The sequence below is a fragment of the Prionailurus bengalensis genome, chromosome C1 (genome assembly GCF_016509475.1).
Source record: "Prionailurus bengalensis isolate Pbe53 chromosome C1, Fcat_Pben_1.1_paternal_pri, whole genome shotgun sequence".
In the NCBI taxonomy this organism is placed as follows: domain Eukaryota; kingdom Metazoa; phylum Chordata; class Mammalia; order Carnivora; family Felidae; genus Prionailurus; species Prionailurus bengalensis.
This window is the reverse complement of record NC_057345.1, coordinates 183,911,459-183,927,125: the sequence shown is the minus strand read 5'-3', so window position 1 is coordinate 183,927,125 and position 15,667 is coordinate 183,911,459. Positions and strand designations below refer to the sequence as shown.

At 37.8% G+C, this 15,667-nt stretch overlaps 1 protein-coding gene across 4 annotated transcripts in view; it reads right to left on the bottom strand.

Annotated features, from left to right (window-relative positions):
- CCDC150 (coiled-coil domain containing 150) overlaps positions 1–15,667 on the bottom strand; it is a 100,643-nt gene that overhangs the window by 70,679 nt on the left and 14,297 nt on the right. For all 4 annotated transcript variants that reach the window (XR_006296897.1, XM_043577371.1, XM_043577373.1 and 1 more), the window contains 4 exons: positions 6,964–7,080; positions 6,201–6,330; positions 3,097–3,140; positions 1,477–1,569 (listed from right to left, as the gene is read on the bottom strand). Coding sequence is in view for 3 of the 4 variants with exons in the window: in XM_043577371.1 (XP_043433306.1) it covers positions 1,477–1,569; positions 3,097–3,140; positions 6,201–6,330; positions 6,964–7,080 (384 nt within the window). In the remaining variant the exon portion in view is untranslated. The remainder of the gene's footprint in view (positions 1–1,476; positions 1,570–3,096; positions 3,141–6,200; positions 6,331–6,963; positions 7,081–15,667) is intronic.

Genomic DNA, 15,667 nt, shown 5'->3' with positions numbered 1-15,667 from the left:
AGAGAAAGAGAGCATGGGAGAGGCAGAGAGAGGGGCACAGAGAGAATCTCAAGCAGGCTCCATTCTGTCTGCACAGAGCCCGATGAGGGGCTTTATCTCACAAACACTGAAATCATGACCTGAGCTGAAATCAAGAGTCAGATGCTTAACCAACTAAGCCACCCAGGCACCCGTGAATAGACATTTTTCAAAGACATACAGATAGCCAACAGGTACACGAAAAGATGTTAACATCACTAATCATCAGGGAAACTCAAATCAAAGCCACAATAAGATATCACTTCACATCTGTTAGAAGGGCTATTACCAAAACGACAAGAAATAACAAGTATTGGAGAGGATGTGGAGAAAAGGAACCCTTGTGCACTGTTGGTGGCAATGTAAATTGATACTACCACTGTGCATTACAGTACCAAATTTTCTTAAAAAATTAAATATCAAACTACCATAGGATCCAGCAATTACACTCTGGGTATTTATCTCAAGAAAACAAAAACACTAACTCAAAAAGATATATGAACCCCTATGTTCACCGCAGCCTTATTTATAATAGACAAGATCGGGAAACAACCTGAATGTCCATCGACAGATAAATGGATAAAGAAAATGTGGTATATATATCGATATTTATTTAGCCACAAAAAAAAGAACTTACTCTTGCTATTTGCAAAAACATGGTGAGACCCTGAATGCATTATACTAAGTGAAATATGTCAGCCAGAGAAATAAAATACCATATAATCTCATTTACAATATATGTGGAATCTTCAAAAAGCAAAACACCAAAAAACAATACCAAGCTCACAGATACAAAGAGGTAAGTGGCTGCCAGAGACAAGGGAGAGTGAGAGATGGGAGAGAGGTAATAGAGATCAAAAGGCATAAACTTCTCGTTATATAATAAGTGAGTCATAGGGATGTACTGTATAGCATGGTGACTATCGTTAATACTGTACTACATATTTGAAAGAGAGTGAATCTTTTTTTTTTTTTTTTTTTCAACATTTATTTATTTTTGGGACAGAGAGAGACAGAGCATGAACGGGGGAGGGGCAGAGAGAGAGGGAGACACAGAATTGGAAACAGGCTCCAGGCTCCGAGCCATCAGCCCAGAGCCCGACGCGGGGCTCGAACTCACGGACCGCGAGATCGTGACCTGGCTGAAGTCGGACGCTTAACCGACTGCGCCACCCAGGCGCCCCGAAAGAGAGTGAATCTTAAAAGTCCTCATCACAAGCAAAAAATTTTTGTGACTACACGTGGTGATGTATGTTAACTAGAATTATCGTGGTGATGATTTTTCAATGTACACAAACACTGAATCATTATGTTGTATACCAGAAATACAATGTTATATGCCAATTATACCTACGGTGTTGGTATGAATTTATATAATTAGGGTTAATCTTGGTTCTTGATTCCTTAATTGAACAAAATTAAATAACCTCTAGAAGTTAGAGATACGATAAGATCTACCTGTGCTTTTTCTGATGTTTCACGAAGGGATAGTATTTCAGTCCTCAAATATGCATTTTCTTCATGTTCCTTGTTGAAAGACATCTGCATATTCTGAGAAAAAACAGTAATTTCTCCTTTTTTACACATAAGAACGATTACATATATCTCTACCAAAATACACGTTCTGTATTTTAGTATGAGTTCAGGTTCTAGTGCTTCCTTCAGCAGCACATATACCAGTGCAAATTCTAATGATCAATATAGACAAGTATCTTACAAAGAATTTTTAAAAATCTTGGTATCTTCAACTCCCAAACTTCTTTTTAAACAAATTATAAAAGCTGTTTACAAAATGTTCTCATACTGAGTTTCAAACTAGAAAGAATTTGCCTAAAACCATAATGTAAATATTTACTTAGCATCCTTAAGAAAATTCTGCTAAGGTGAATATTTTTCCCTAAGCAGTAAGATCTTGTGATTTTCTTTATTTTCCATTAAAAAAATTTTTAAATATTTTTTTGAGAGAGACAGAGTGCAAGCAGGGGAGGGGCAGAGAGAGAGGGAGACACAGAATCCGAAGCAGGCTCGACTCTGAGCTGTTAGCACAGACCCTGACATGGGTGCTCTGCCCCTCTCCTGCTCGCTTGCTCTCTCTTTCAAAAATAATAAACATTAGAAATGTTTTTCCATTAAAAAAACAAATAAGTAAAATAAAATAAAATAAAATAAAATAAAATAAAATAAAAGATGGGAGAAAGGTGGCAGGGATGGGAGTTGTGGGTTGGGCTTTCCCTAACAGGTAGTAACTGAAATGGGGAAGGATAAGTCCCCCCCCTACAAAGAGAGAATCACTCCATTTTGAGAAGCATCTCAAGATTTAAACATCACATAATACAGGATGAGACAGAACCCAGAAAAAATTACTCCAAACAGGATTAAGATTTATTTAGAAATGAATTAAGATATAAAAGTTACAATATTTCCTGTTTTTCATTTTTTATTGTGGTAAAATATAAATAACAAAATTTACCATTTTAATCATTTTTAAGTGTACAGTTCACTTAAAAATATTTAAGTGTTAAGTTCAGTGGCATTAAGTATATTCACATTGTTGTGCAGCCATCACTATCACTAGTATTTCTTACATTTTATAAAAAACTTTCCTTTTAACAATTAGTTTCCAATAAGCAGAAGATGCAGATAAGTCTATTTTTGCTAATTCATCTTTTTTCAAACCATATTAACCTGCCTGAAATGATTTCTTAATACCCAGTTTGCAACAGGACTGAATATACAACTTATTTATACTGCAACTTTTTTTTAATAAAAATTTTAGGAGAATCAGAAGAACTGTAAACCAGGGGTACTTGGGTGGCTCAGCTGGTTAAGCCTCTGCCTCTCGATTTCCACCCAGGTCATGATCTCACAGTTTGTCAGGCTCCATGCTGACAGTGTGGAGCCTGTTTGGGGTTCTCTCTCTCCCTCTCTCTCTGCAACCCCCCCCCCCACACACACAATATAAATAAATTTAAAAACTTAAAAAAAAAAAAAAGGAACTGTAAACCAACACGAGTAAGGGGATACTCCTTAGTGAAGAGAGGAAAGATCACCTCTGAACTCTACAACCTCAAAACTTACCTTATTTTCTTCAGCCAACTTGGAAATGAGGTCATCTCTAGAAACTAAAAACAAAGAGTCCACATAACTATGATAATAACTTACTACAACTAAACTGAGATCAACACATTACCTTTTCCCTGAGCTTTCCTTTTTTTTTAGTATGTTGTGGAAATGAGGAGAATGCAAGTATTTCTACTATATTTTAATAGAGTGGAAAATAAATAATGAAATTATCAAGAAAATAGTCCACAGTCATGTGCTATAGTAAATGAGGTCATATTTTACTCCATGATGCGTCTGAGGGATTTTAAGCTGGAGAGGCACAGGATCAAAAGCTTTGTGTTAGAATATTCTAACAGAGGCTCCATAAGGAAAAGAGGAGTTTAGTAGCTGTTGTAGTACTCAAAGTATAAAACAATGAAAGCCGGCTCTAAGGGATTGGCAATGGAGATGCAGAGGGAAAACACACTCATGAAATAACAAGCAGGGAGAACTGTCAGGACTCAGTGGCTGCCTGGTGGGGTAAAGGCAATAGATAAGTCAAGGAGAGTATCTAGTGTCCACATGTCAGCAATGGGGTGGGAGGCAGACTCCAACAAAATAGGGAACACAGGGTAAGGGGCAAGTTCAGGGGACAGAATGAGTAAGAATGACTGCAATAGATAAGTATTCACATGTGTTTTGAGATATGTTGAGTTGACAGTAAGATACTATCTGGAGAAGGAAGATGATTTGTGTGGAAAAGAAAAGATGTGAAACCACTCAGAGAGAATACAGTGATAACAAAACCAAAGAGAAATAGGAACAGTTTGGCATTATATATTGGTAGCCCCAAGTAAACTTCCCTGAGAGTAATGTTTTGGTTTCATAAACAATTCACAAAGATCAGTTTTGTTTCGCTTAAATATTCTAAACCCAGGGGCGCCTGGGTGGCGCAGTCGGTTAAGTGTCCGACTTCAGCCAGGTCACGATCTCACGGGGTCCGTGAGTTCGAGCCCCACGTCGGGCTCTGGGCTGATGGCTCAGAGCCTGGAGCCTGTTTCCGATTCTGTGTCTCCCTCTCTCTCTGACCCTCCCCCATTCATGCTCTGTCTCTCTCTGTCCCAAAAATAAATAAACATTGAAAAAAAAAATTAAAAAAAAAAATTCTAAACCCAGAAAATTACAAAACATATAACTCACATTTTATGTAGAATATACTCAGAAAAACTATGCTTTTTGAATGAATAAGTCCAGGACTCATTTCAAATAGAGTAAATGCTAATTTAAAATATGTGAAGGAGGGGCGCCTGGGTGGCGCAGTCGGTTAAGCGTCCGACTTCAGCCAGGTCACGATCTCGCGGTCCGTGAGTTTGAGCCCCGCGTCGGGCTCTGGGCTGATGGCTCAGAGCCTGGAGCCTGTTTCCGATTCTGTGTCTCCCTCTCTCTCTGCCCCTCCCCCGTTCATGCTCTGTCTCTCTCTGTCCCAAAAATAAATAAACGTTAAAAAAAAAAATTAATAAAATATGTGAAGGATAAAAAGGATACCCATAAGATCTCTTCTAATAATTCCTCGATCAAGTTAAGAATGAAAAGAGAATGTTTATCTTACTTGGAAGAATAATTTAAGCACTTTAATTAGTGGGTGTGTATATAAATGTTTATTGCTAATAAACAATTACATTTTTAAATTCATTACAGCAAATATACAAAGGCATTCCGTTTACTCATCTAGTTAGTTTAACTATTTGTACCTTATAGTAATCAAATTGCAAGCACATAGGGAGTCTACTATTCAATAAGAAGCACATGGTTGGTACTCAGGCAGGCTTCTTTTCCTCGTGTTACTTTTAATTACTGTTGTATAATTGTTATATTTTAATGGTCTTTCATATGTTCTTTACGAAATTCGAAACTACAGCATTAATCCAATGAAAGATAACATTAAAAAATTACTGACAGAAAGATCTGTTTTAGTTCCAGCTATACTATTTGCAGTGGATCCTTGGATACAGATCTTTTTATTCTTCTACAGAATGGAGTATATTTTCTTATCTTCTCACAAGGTTGTAAGGTTCAAATGAGATACTGTGGCAGCACCATAAAATATAATATGTATTTTTGTAGTTCCAGTCACAGGAAGACAAAAAATTATCTTGGGGCCTTATCAGTGAGAGCTCCCCAGAGTAATTCACTACTTAACAACTATTAGGAAAAAGAGTACTTTCTGTTAAAAGCAGTAGGTCAAAACATTGAATGATTACTCTTTGCTGTATGCTTTTTATAGTTTCCATTTCCCTTTTGGTATTCCCTACCCTCATTACAGCCAGATACAGAAGGCACACTGGCAGGAACACTGCGTTTGGAGTTAGAAGACACAGGTTCAGGCCTCACTTCACCATTTATTCCCTTTAACTTTGGGAAGTATGGATAGTTTTGCATGTTGCATGCGATCGTTTATGTGAAAGCCTTAGGTAAACCATGAAGTGTTACTCATGTGGGGCCATGCACCATAATTCTTTGTGATCTATTTGATACTGTCTGAAAATTGCTTTACAACTATATATTAACAACAGTAAATATGGTAAGGGCTCAGGGGCTGGAAGAACTTTGATTCTGAACAACATGGGACCAAATCTAGACTCATCCATTTCCTAGCTCAATCACCTGAAAGGACTCTGTTAACTCATCTGTAAAATGAGGACTTTAAGCTCTAAGGTAACTTACAACCATCCATTGCTACAAATTCAGGACAATAGACTGGTAACCTGAAAAATGGAGAGTCTGACATGATAAATGGCTAGAATCAGTAGATAAGCAAGTATCAAAGGCCTTAATTCCTTATTAATAATCTAGATTTCTAGAAACCCAATGTTCCTAAGTCCACAAACACTTAAATAGACCTGAAAAAAAAATCTAAATAGAAAATAGTTCACAGTTAAGAGGATCAAATTCTATTTTATTACCAGCACTCTTTTTTTTTTCTCCCCGTGCCACAGACAGAAAGGAAATCAGCAATTTTTTATATTCAGTCTTGTGGTAAATATCGGTAACGGTCACTTCAAAAATTTGGGATCTTAAGAGTTTTTGCATGAAATCTCAAAAAAACTAACAAATGTAATTTCTAGCACCTATTTTCATACTTAGATTAGACTTGAGCTGTGAGATAGTAGTCTCCAACTCTCTTTTTTTCTGTTGCTCCTGTGCCAGTAGTTCTTGGGTGGTCTGTATATGACTGCGTAGGGCAATGCAGTTTTGCTGCAAAATTTGCACCTGGAATGTAGAAGAAAAACTCCTTTCTTTAAGGTACAAATTTCTACCCAACTACTTTACAGTAAGGAACATTTTCAAATCTTAACATCACTAGAGGGAAAAGTTTCTAGGTCATGGTTAAAGATCCCAACAGGATGCAGTGTTTCAGAGTAGGGCCATCCAGCACAACTTTCTATGCATTCTCCCACCACAGCAGTCACCAGTGACAAATGACTGCTGAAAACTTGAAATGTGGCCAGAGTGAGTGAGGAATTGAATTAATTTTAACTAATTTAAATTTAAATAGCCATATGTGGCTAGTGGCTACTATACTGGTAGTGTAAGTAATAAATTATCATTTACAAATTTTTTAAGTAGGATCTTTTTCATAATTAATTCTGTTATGAAGGACAGCCACTGGTTAAAATAGTAAAGATTATGTAATCCAATTACAGGTATTAGAATTTGGAACTACTAATTAATTTCCTTCAATACTTAGAATTGAATAGTCTAAATTACATGTAGGTATGTTGAATAATACAGGCAAAAATTTAGTAAATCTAGAGAAAATTAGCAAAACCGTAGGGTTCAAGGTATGTCAGCTTTCTCTTTTGGTTTCACTTCCTTGACACAAATAAGGAGAGAAAAATCTACCTGTTTCCGTTCCACCTCCACTGTTGATTCCATTTCTTGTATTTTGAATAGCATAGCTGATCCAGATTTCTCAAGAGATTCCCTGAGGTTCTTCTCCTGAGACAGCTGTCTCCTTAGCTACAGAGCAAGTTGCAGTTAGGCAAGACCAAGGGAACATGACAGCAGTTTGCCAAAGATCAAAGTCACCAAGAAAAGTTTACCAGACACTTTGCCATCTTACTCCCATTCTTCGTTCATTTATGACTACTCAGGAACATGCTTTTGTTTCCCCCTAAGGGATAAACTACTAAGAAATGAGGCGTCAAATCTGTTGCCCTTGTCTTCCCATTGTATAAGTCTTTTTTCCAAATTGTGGGTCAAGACGCATTAGTAAGCTGCAAGCAGCACTTGAAAAAGGGAAAAAAATATCAGAGCACACAGCATGTAATAAGGAAGGGTAAGTAATGCTTCATGAAATGTCTGTATTATTTATGTATGGTGCTATGGTATAAAATATGCATCTTACAATGGACTATTACCAAAAAGAAGATTGAAAAACACTATTATCATACCTTACTACATGTACTTTCTGTATTTCCTGGCTTTCATTTTTAAGTCTCATTTTTCTGTGTTTCATTACTTCATCTATATATTTTTTATCCCATACTATTATAAACATACTTCTAAAAGCTGTTCCAATTCTGTTTTGGAATTTAAAGGTCTAAACAAATAATAAAGTAACTTAAGTAGCAGATAAACTACCACTCAAGAATTGGGGTACACTGGGGCGCCTGGGTGGCTCAGTCGGTTGGGCGGCCAACTTGGGCTCAGGTCATGATCTTGCGGTCCGTGGGTTCTAGCCCCGCGTCGGGCTCTGTGCTGACAGCTCGGAGCCTGGAGCCTGGAGCCTGCTTTGGATTCTATGTCTCCCTCTCTCTGACCCTCCCCTGTTCATGCCCTGTCTCTCCCTGTCTCAAAAATAAATAAACGTTAAAAAAAAAAATTTAATAAAAACAAAACAAAAAAGAATTGGGGTACACTGACATTGTTTCTCTCAATAAATGATGAGTCAGATAAAGATACAAAAGAATCTCTTTTATCATGAGGTAAAGAGAACTTTTTTTAAAAAATATAATTTATTGTTAAATTGGCTTCCATACAACAGCCAGTGCTCATCCCAACAAGTGCCCTCCTCAATGCCCATCACCCACCTTTCCCTGTCCCCCACCCCCCTCATCAACCCTCAGTTTTCTCTCTGTATTTAAGAGTCTCTTATGGTTTGCCCCCCTCCCTCTCTGTAACTTTTTTTTTTCCTCTTCCCTTTCCCCATGGTCTTCTGTTAAGTTTCTCAAGATCCACATGAGTGAAAACATATGGTATTTGTCTTTCTCTGACTTATTTCACTTAGCATAATACCCTCCGGTTCCATCCACATTGCTGCAAATGGCAGGATTTCATTCTTTCTCATTGCCAAGTAGTATTCCATTGTATATATAAACCACATCTTCTTTATCCATTCATCAGTTGATGGACATTGAGGCTTTCCATAATTTGGCTACTGTTGAAATCACTGCTATAAACATTGGGGTACATGTGCCCCTATGCATCAGCAGTCCTGTATCCCTTGGGTAAATTCCTAGCAGTGCTATTGCTAGGTCATAGGGTAGTTCTGTTTTTAGTTTTTTGAGGAACCTCCACACCGTTTTCCAAAGCAGCTACACCAGTTTGCATTCCCACCAACAGGGCAAGAGGGTTCCTGTTTCTCCACAACCCTGCCAGCATCTATAGTCTCCTGATTTGTTCATTTTTAGCCACTCTGACTGGTGTGAGGTACCTCAGTGTGGCTTTGATTTGTATTTCCCTGATGATGAGTGACGTTGAGCATCAATCGTTTCATGTGTCTGTTGGCCATCAGGATGAACCTTTTTTTTTTTTTTTTAATGCTTATTTATTTTTGAGACAGACAGAGACAGAGTGCAAGCGAGGGATGGGCAGAGTGACAGAAAGGGAGACACGGAATCTGAAGCAGGCCCCAGGCTCTGAGTTGTCAGCACAGAGACCGACATGGGGCTTGAACCCATGAGCCATGAGATCATGATCTGAGCTGAAGTCAGACTTAACTGACTGAGTCAACCAGGCACCCCTGCAGAGACCCTTTTAAACTTAAATGGGATTTGCAAAATGCTATTCCTTTTGCGAAGTGATGTTAAGTTAAAAGAAATTCTATTTTTGAGCCCCAGTGAAGATGACTTAAAAGAAATTCTATTTTAAGCCCCAGTAAAGAGGACTTTATAGCCCTTCCCGAAACTGTACATATTTTATATGTGTTTTCTCTATGAATGACATATTTTATAATGTTTAAAAAGTTTCTAAAAACAGTTGAAAGACATGAAAAGTGTGTTGGCATGAAACTGTTATAAGCCCATTTTGGAGTTGTTTTATTAATATGCTTAATCATACCCCTAATAAACATTTAGGTTTTTCCAGTTTTTCACTATTCTAAATATTGTTCTGCTAAACATGCTTGTGAATAAATCTTTCACTGCATTTCTATTTCCTCTGGATAAATTCCTACAAGAGGAATCACTAGATTAAAGGTATAAATAATTTTTAGACCTTTGATATATTTGATATATAATTTTCCTTCAGATATTAGCCACCTATCAATAACATTAATAATAAATCCCATCAGTAGTATGTATTATTATTTTCTTAAATCTTTGCTAATTTAATAAATGAAAAATAGCATCTTGACAGTTTTTCATTTCTCTGGTTACTACTGGGGTTAAATATGTTCTAATATGGTTATAAGCTCTGTACATGTTCTGACCTGTTAGTTGACCACTGTTTTTGTTTTTTCATATTGTCTTTTTTTAGCCAATTTTAAGTTCTTTAAAAGGTAAGATTATTAACTCTATCTAGTTTTGCTGGGTTTTATTAGTTTTGCTTTTGCTCTTTTTAAACGTAGAATTTTTAATTCTTATGTGGTCAAATCTATCCTACTTTTTATAATTCTGTCCTTTCAAGTTTAGAAATTCCTTCTATACCAGTTAAGTATTACAATCTTATGTAAGAATGAGCCATAGTTTTTGGTTTTGGCTATATTAATAATCTGATACTAACTATACTGTCAGATTATAATTATTTTGTTACATTCGGTAGATTGCTGCATTTTTCTAAATTCTGGATCAAATTATATAGTATAATATACTCAAGATCTAATTTAAGTCCTTTGTAGAGCAAATTTTTTTCTTAATGTTTGCTTATTTATTTCTGAGAGAGAGAGGGAAAGAAAACGAGTTAGGGAGAGAGGGAGAGAATCCCAAGCAGACTCAGTGCTGTCAGCGCAAAGCCCAACACGGCTCAGTCTCATGAACTGTGAGATCATGACCTGAGCTGAAATTAAGAGTTGGATGCTTAACCAACTAAGCCACACAAGGGCCCCTAGAGGAAATCTTTATTTGATAATTATACTACTGAGGTATTTCTGAAGCATTATTAAAAGCTATTAGCTTTATGTTTATCAGAACTAGATTTTATATATTTTATCTCTTAGGAAGATATATACCACATTTATTCTGTCTTTATACAGCCCTCTGATCTGGGCTAACCTGTATTCCTCCAAATTACTCCAATGAAGCTCTAACAGTAGTATCTCAAATGTTACTGTATTCAGAGACAGGGCCTTTAAAGAGGTGATAAACTATAGTGACACTGTTAGGGTGGGCCCTAATCCAACCTGAACGGTGTCTTTCTAAGACAAGGAAATTGGGACACATAAACAGATATCAGGGATGTATATGCACAAAGAAAAGACCATGTGAGGACACAGTAAGAAGGCAGCCATCTGCAAGTCAAGTAGAGAAGCCTCAGGAGAAACCAAAAACCTACTGACATCTTGCTCTTGGACTTCAAATCTCCAGAAATATTTTAAGAAATTTCTGTTGTTAAGCCACCCAGTCCATGGTACTACTTTGTTACTGCAGCACTAGCAAGCTATTACACCCATTCTGCTCGAATACAAAAATGCATTTTGACTAGGACAGTCCTATGGGTTCTTGACAGGGTTCAAAAAAATTCAAGATTTTATCTTGAAGTAAGATGGTCTTATACCAGAAATAGCAGAAATAAGACTGTCTTAATAAAAAACTAATAATAAATGGTAATCACTGATAATCTTTTAAACAAATGGTGCTGGAACAACTGGACATACACACACTAAGAATCTAGATATAAACTTCACATCATTAATTCAAAATGTATTGATGAGGGACCATAAGGCAAGCTGAGGGCCAAGCACAAGTTAGCACAATCAACTCCCCCTCTCCCCCCACCTCAGGGTGTGTGACATTCCTCAGGCACTCCTGGCTGCCCAATAACAAAGGGAAGGACAGAAAACAAAAGGTTAAACTGATAATCTCCATCAGTTTACAGATATCTCATCAATAGCCTCATCAGGAACTTCCTACTATCTTAATGATAATGCTTTGCTACAGGGAAAAATAACCTTAGCTTGACAATAAATAAGTAGGCCTCCAGTAATCTGTAAATCCTCTTCAGCATATGGAAATCCCTTCAAGAAACTTCCTATTGACTTTACCTTCCTCCAGACTCCACAATATATAAATCAGTCACTCTGCACAACCCCAGTGCAGCTCTTTCTTCCCACAGGTCCTGTTCCTGTGCTTTGATAAAATCACCTTTTTGCACCAAAGACGTCTTCAAGAATTCTTTCTTGGCCATTGGCTCTGAACCCCCAACACCCTAAAATCCCATCATTTGGTGCCTGAACACAGGGCTGATTCTTTTCATCTGGATTCTGAGTTTCAGTGCAAAGTTGCTGAGTACTTTCTCTTTTCCTCCTTTACTTTAATTTCAGAGGCTTTTCGAGGAGTATCATCTTACTGGAACACTTTGCTGTTGATTGTTCAGGCTGCAATCCTCTTGCCCATGACTACAGGGAGGAGAAAGCCTGCCTTCTGGCTGGAAGTTAGTACCCTGGCTGGGATGGTAACGAGACCCAGAAACTTGATGCCTTCTCTTATTCCTGTCCTTATACAAAGTTGTCTGTATTGAGCACAGGACAGCCACCTAGATGGCTGCCAATCTTAAGACTCCTGTGTGAGGTTTCCTCCTCACTGGTCTAATGTGATCCCCTCCACATCTCTGGTCTAGCCACTTCTGGCCACGTGACCTCCACTGGGAGGTGGCCAAAATCAGTACCCGAATGAATTAAAACCCAACAGGGACCATTTTCTAGGGAAGTTGGCTGTGAAGACTGTATGTGTTTGAATGTCACTTAAAGCATGACGGATTTCTATCTTTACTGTTTTTAGTCAATGTCCTCTACTAACTACCTAAATTACAAAATTGGGTAATTGCCTCTTGTAAAACTTTTCTAGTGTTTTCCATGGGTTAAAAACAGCAGTTTTCCTCAAGAAACTAAAACATAGCTTCTGTGGCATGCTCTTCAAAGATCAGGTAAACCAAGGCATGACAATCAGGGCATGTTCTTCAAGGCACGGCCTTTTAGGGCACAGCCTTCAGGGTATGGTATTTCGGTCCATACACCAGGCACCTATTTGTAGCCTAGGATGCAACAAGGAAGTGGAAGGATGCTGGCATCCCTTCCACTGGGGGCCCTTTATGGGGCCTTCCAGGGGAGTATTGCCCTCAGTGGCAAGGTAATATTGTGGCCATAGTGATTTCGTTCGAGGGATGCGTCAGGTCGCTTTGACACCTCAGGAACCTCTGACATATCCTATGCGTGGGACGCCACCCAGGTGTCAGGGGATTTTTTAGTAATGGTCCTTCCCTACTTGTCTGGGAACATGGGAACTTCTTCTACAGTCCTCAAGGACTCTTCCTTGGGATGCCCTTTTAACCCACTGGAAATAATTCGGATTGCAAAATTTAAGAAAGGACTGATCTCCTATAATATTGCATGGCCTTAGTAGGATTTAACAGATCTCTCCTGCAGGAAATAGGGCAAATAAATGGAGTTACCGTAGGTCCAGGCCTTCATGACTCTAAATCAGGACCTGGAGCTAAAGGTCTCTTGCAGAATGTGTTTGGCCCAAACATGTTTGACTAGGAAACTCCCTCCTGACAAACTGCATGTCTAAACAGGCCTCCTCCTGATAGAACTCAGGTTTCTGAAGGAAAGACAGGCCATCCCTAACAAAAGGGACATAGACTTTTTCTTACTGTTCTTCCTCCTAACAGATGTGAGGGCTTCTCCCTCATTTATTTCCTGGGTTAATGGCTATGACAATTAGAGCCCCTCCAGCACTCCAAAACCCCATCAGTATCACAGATCTAAATGTAAAATGCAAAATTATAAGGTTTCTGTGGGGTGCCTCAGTGACTCAGTCAGTTAAGTGTGCAATTCTTGGTTTTAGCTGAGGTCACGATCTTGCAGTTTGTGAGTTTGAGCCCCACATCAGGCTCGGTGCTGACAGCAAGGAACCTGTGTGGGATTCTGTGTCTCCTTCTCTCTGCCCCCCACCCCCCCCCACCACTTGCTCTCTAAATACATACATACATACACAAACAAGCATTTAAAAGCTATACAGCTTCCAAAAATTACACAGTAGAAAAATCTTGGTGATGTTGGGTTCAGTGATGACTTAGTAGATATAACACCAGAGTATAATCTCCAAAAGAAAAAAAAGTTAAGTTGGACTTCATTAAAATTAAAAGCTTCTGCTCTGCAAAAGATAAGCTACAGAAGGGGAGAAAAATTGCAAAACATGTATTTGATACAGGACTAATACCCAAAGTACACAAAGAACTCTTAAAACTCAACATAAGAAAACAAACAGCCCAACTACAAAATAAGCAAAAGATCTAACAGATACCTCACCAAATAAGATATACAGTGGCAAATAGGCATATAAAAAGATACTCAATATCATATTTCATTAGAGAATTATAATTAAAACAAGACACCAATACCACCACATACATATTAGAATGGCAAAAATTCAAAACACTGACAACCTGCTGGTGAGAATGTGGAGCAACAGGCACTCATTCCTAGTTGGTGTGAATGCAAAATGGTACAGTAATTTTTTAAGACATGTTGGCAGTTTCTTACAAAGGTAAACAAAAGCTTACCATATAATCCAGCAATTGTGCTCTAGGTATTTATCCAAATGAGTAGATAACATGTCCACACAAAAACCTGCATATGAATGTTTCAAGTAGCTTTATTCACAATTGCCAAAACTTAGAAGCAACGAAGGTGTACTTCAATAGATGAATGTATAAACTAACTGTGGTACATCCATACAATGGAATATCGTTAGGCAATAAAATGAGTTATCACACCATGACAAGACTTGGAGGTACTTTAAAGGCATGTGCTAAGTGATAGAAGCCAGTCCAAAATAACCACACACGGAATCATTTCAACTATAGCAAAACTACAGACAGTGAGAAGATCAGTGGTTGCTAGGGGCTCAGGAAGAGAGGGGGGCCGTTTTAATCCTCTGTAATCAACAAAGGGTGAATTTAAAATAAATTGTGGACTTTAGCTAATTATGATTTATCAATATTTGTTCATCAAATGTAACAAATGTACCACACTAATGTGAGACGTTAATAAGGGAGGAAACTGTGGAGATGGGAAGAACAGGTTTATGAGAACTGTTTTCTGTGTGATTTTTCTATAAATGTGAAACTTCTCTTAAAAAAAAAAAAAAAGTCTACTGGGGCACCTGGGTGGCTCTGTCGGTTGAATGTCTGACTCTTGAATTTGGCTCAGGTCATGATCCCAGGGGTGGTGGGATCGAGCCCTGCATCGGGCTCCACACTCAGTAAGGAGCTGGCTTAAGATTCAAGATTCTTCCTCTCCCCCCCTCTGCCCATCTCCCCCACTTGCACATACTCTCTCCCTCTCTAAAATTAAAAAAAAAAAAAAAAAAAAAATCACATTAAAAAATAGTCTACTAAAATATCTGAAAACTAAAAATATGCTAAACATAACACATTCGAACTATGAACAATCATGCTTTTATCAATAATTAGTAGCAAATAAAATATATATAAGAGAATTTTTCAGATAGCTATACTTCTCACTGTAAGCACTAAAATCCATAACTTAAAAATTAACTTTAGGGGTGCCTGGATGGCTCAGTAGGTTGAGCGTCTGACTTCTGGTTTCAGCTCAGGTCATGATCTTGCGGGTTCTTACGATTGAGCCCCACGTCGCGCTTGCACAGAGCCTGCTTGGGATTCTCTCTCTCTCTCTCTGCCCCTCCCCTACTCATTCATTCTCTCTCTCAAAATAAACATTTAAAAAAAATAAAAAAGTAACTTTTCTTGAAATTTTTCCTAAAAAGTGTATCTACTTCTCTGTTTTATGTAATAGAATATTTTAAATATAATTTGACCCTCTTGATTTGCATTAACATAAATGATTATTCTGTCAGGAAATATTGAGGTTTTTAGGCCAGGGTATGTTGGATTACTAATTCTCCTGACTCTTCTACTGTTTTCAGCTGCCAATTTTTAGTCCAGCAACTTTTAGCAGCCACCTACTTCACAATTCCCAATCTGTTATCTACTAAAACTTAGGTTGAAATGGAGGTTTCAAGGTAAAATTAGATGAACAGGCTTCTTAAAAGCTTTTTGTTTTAAATACTTTAGTTTAAAAGGTCTTTGTATGAAGGTGTTCACTTAGCTCTAGCATATGAATATGTGGTAACTAATTTCCTTTGTA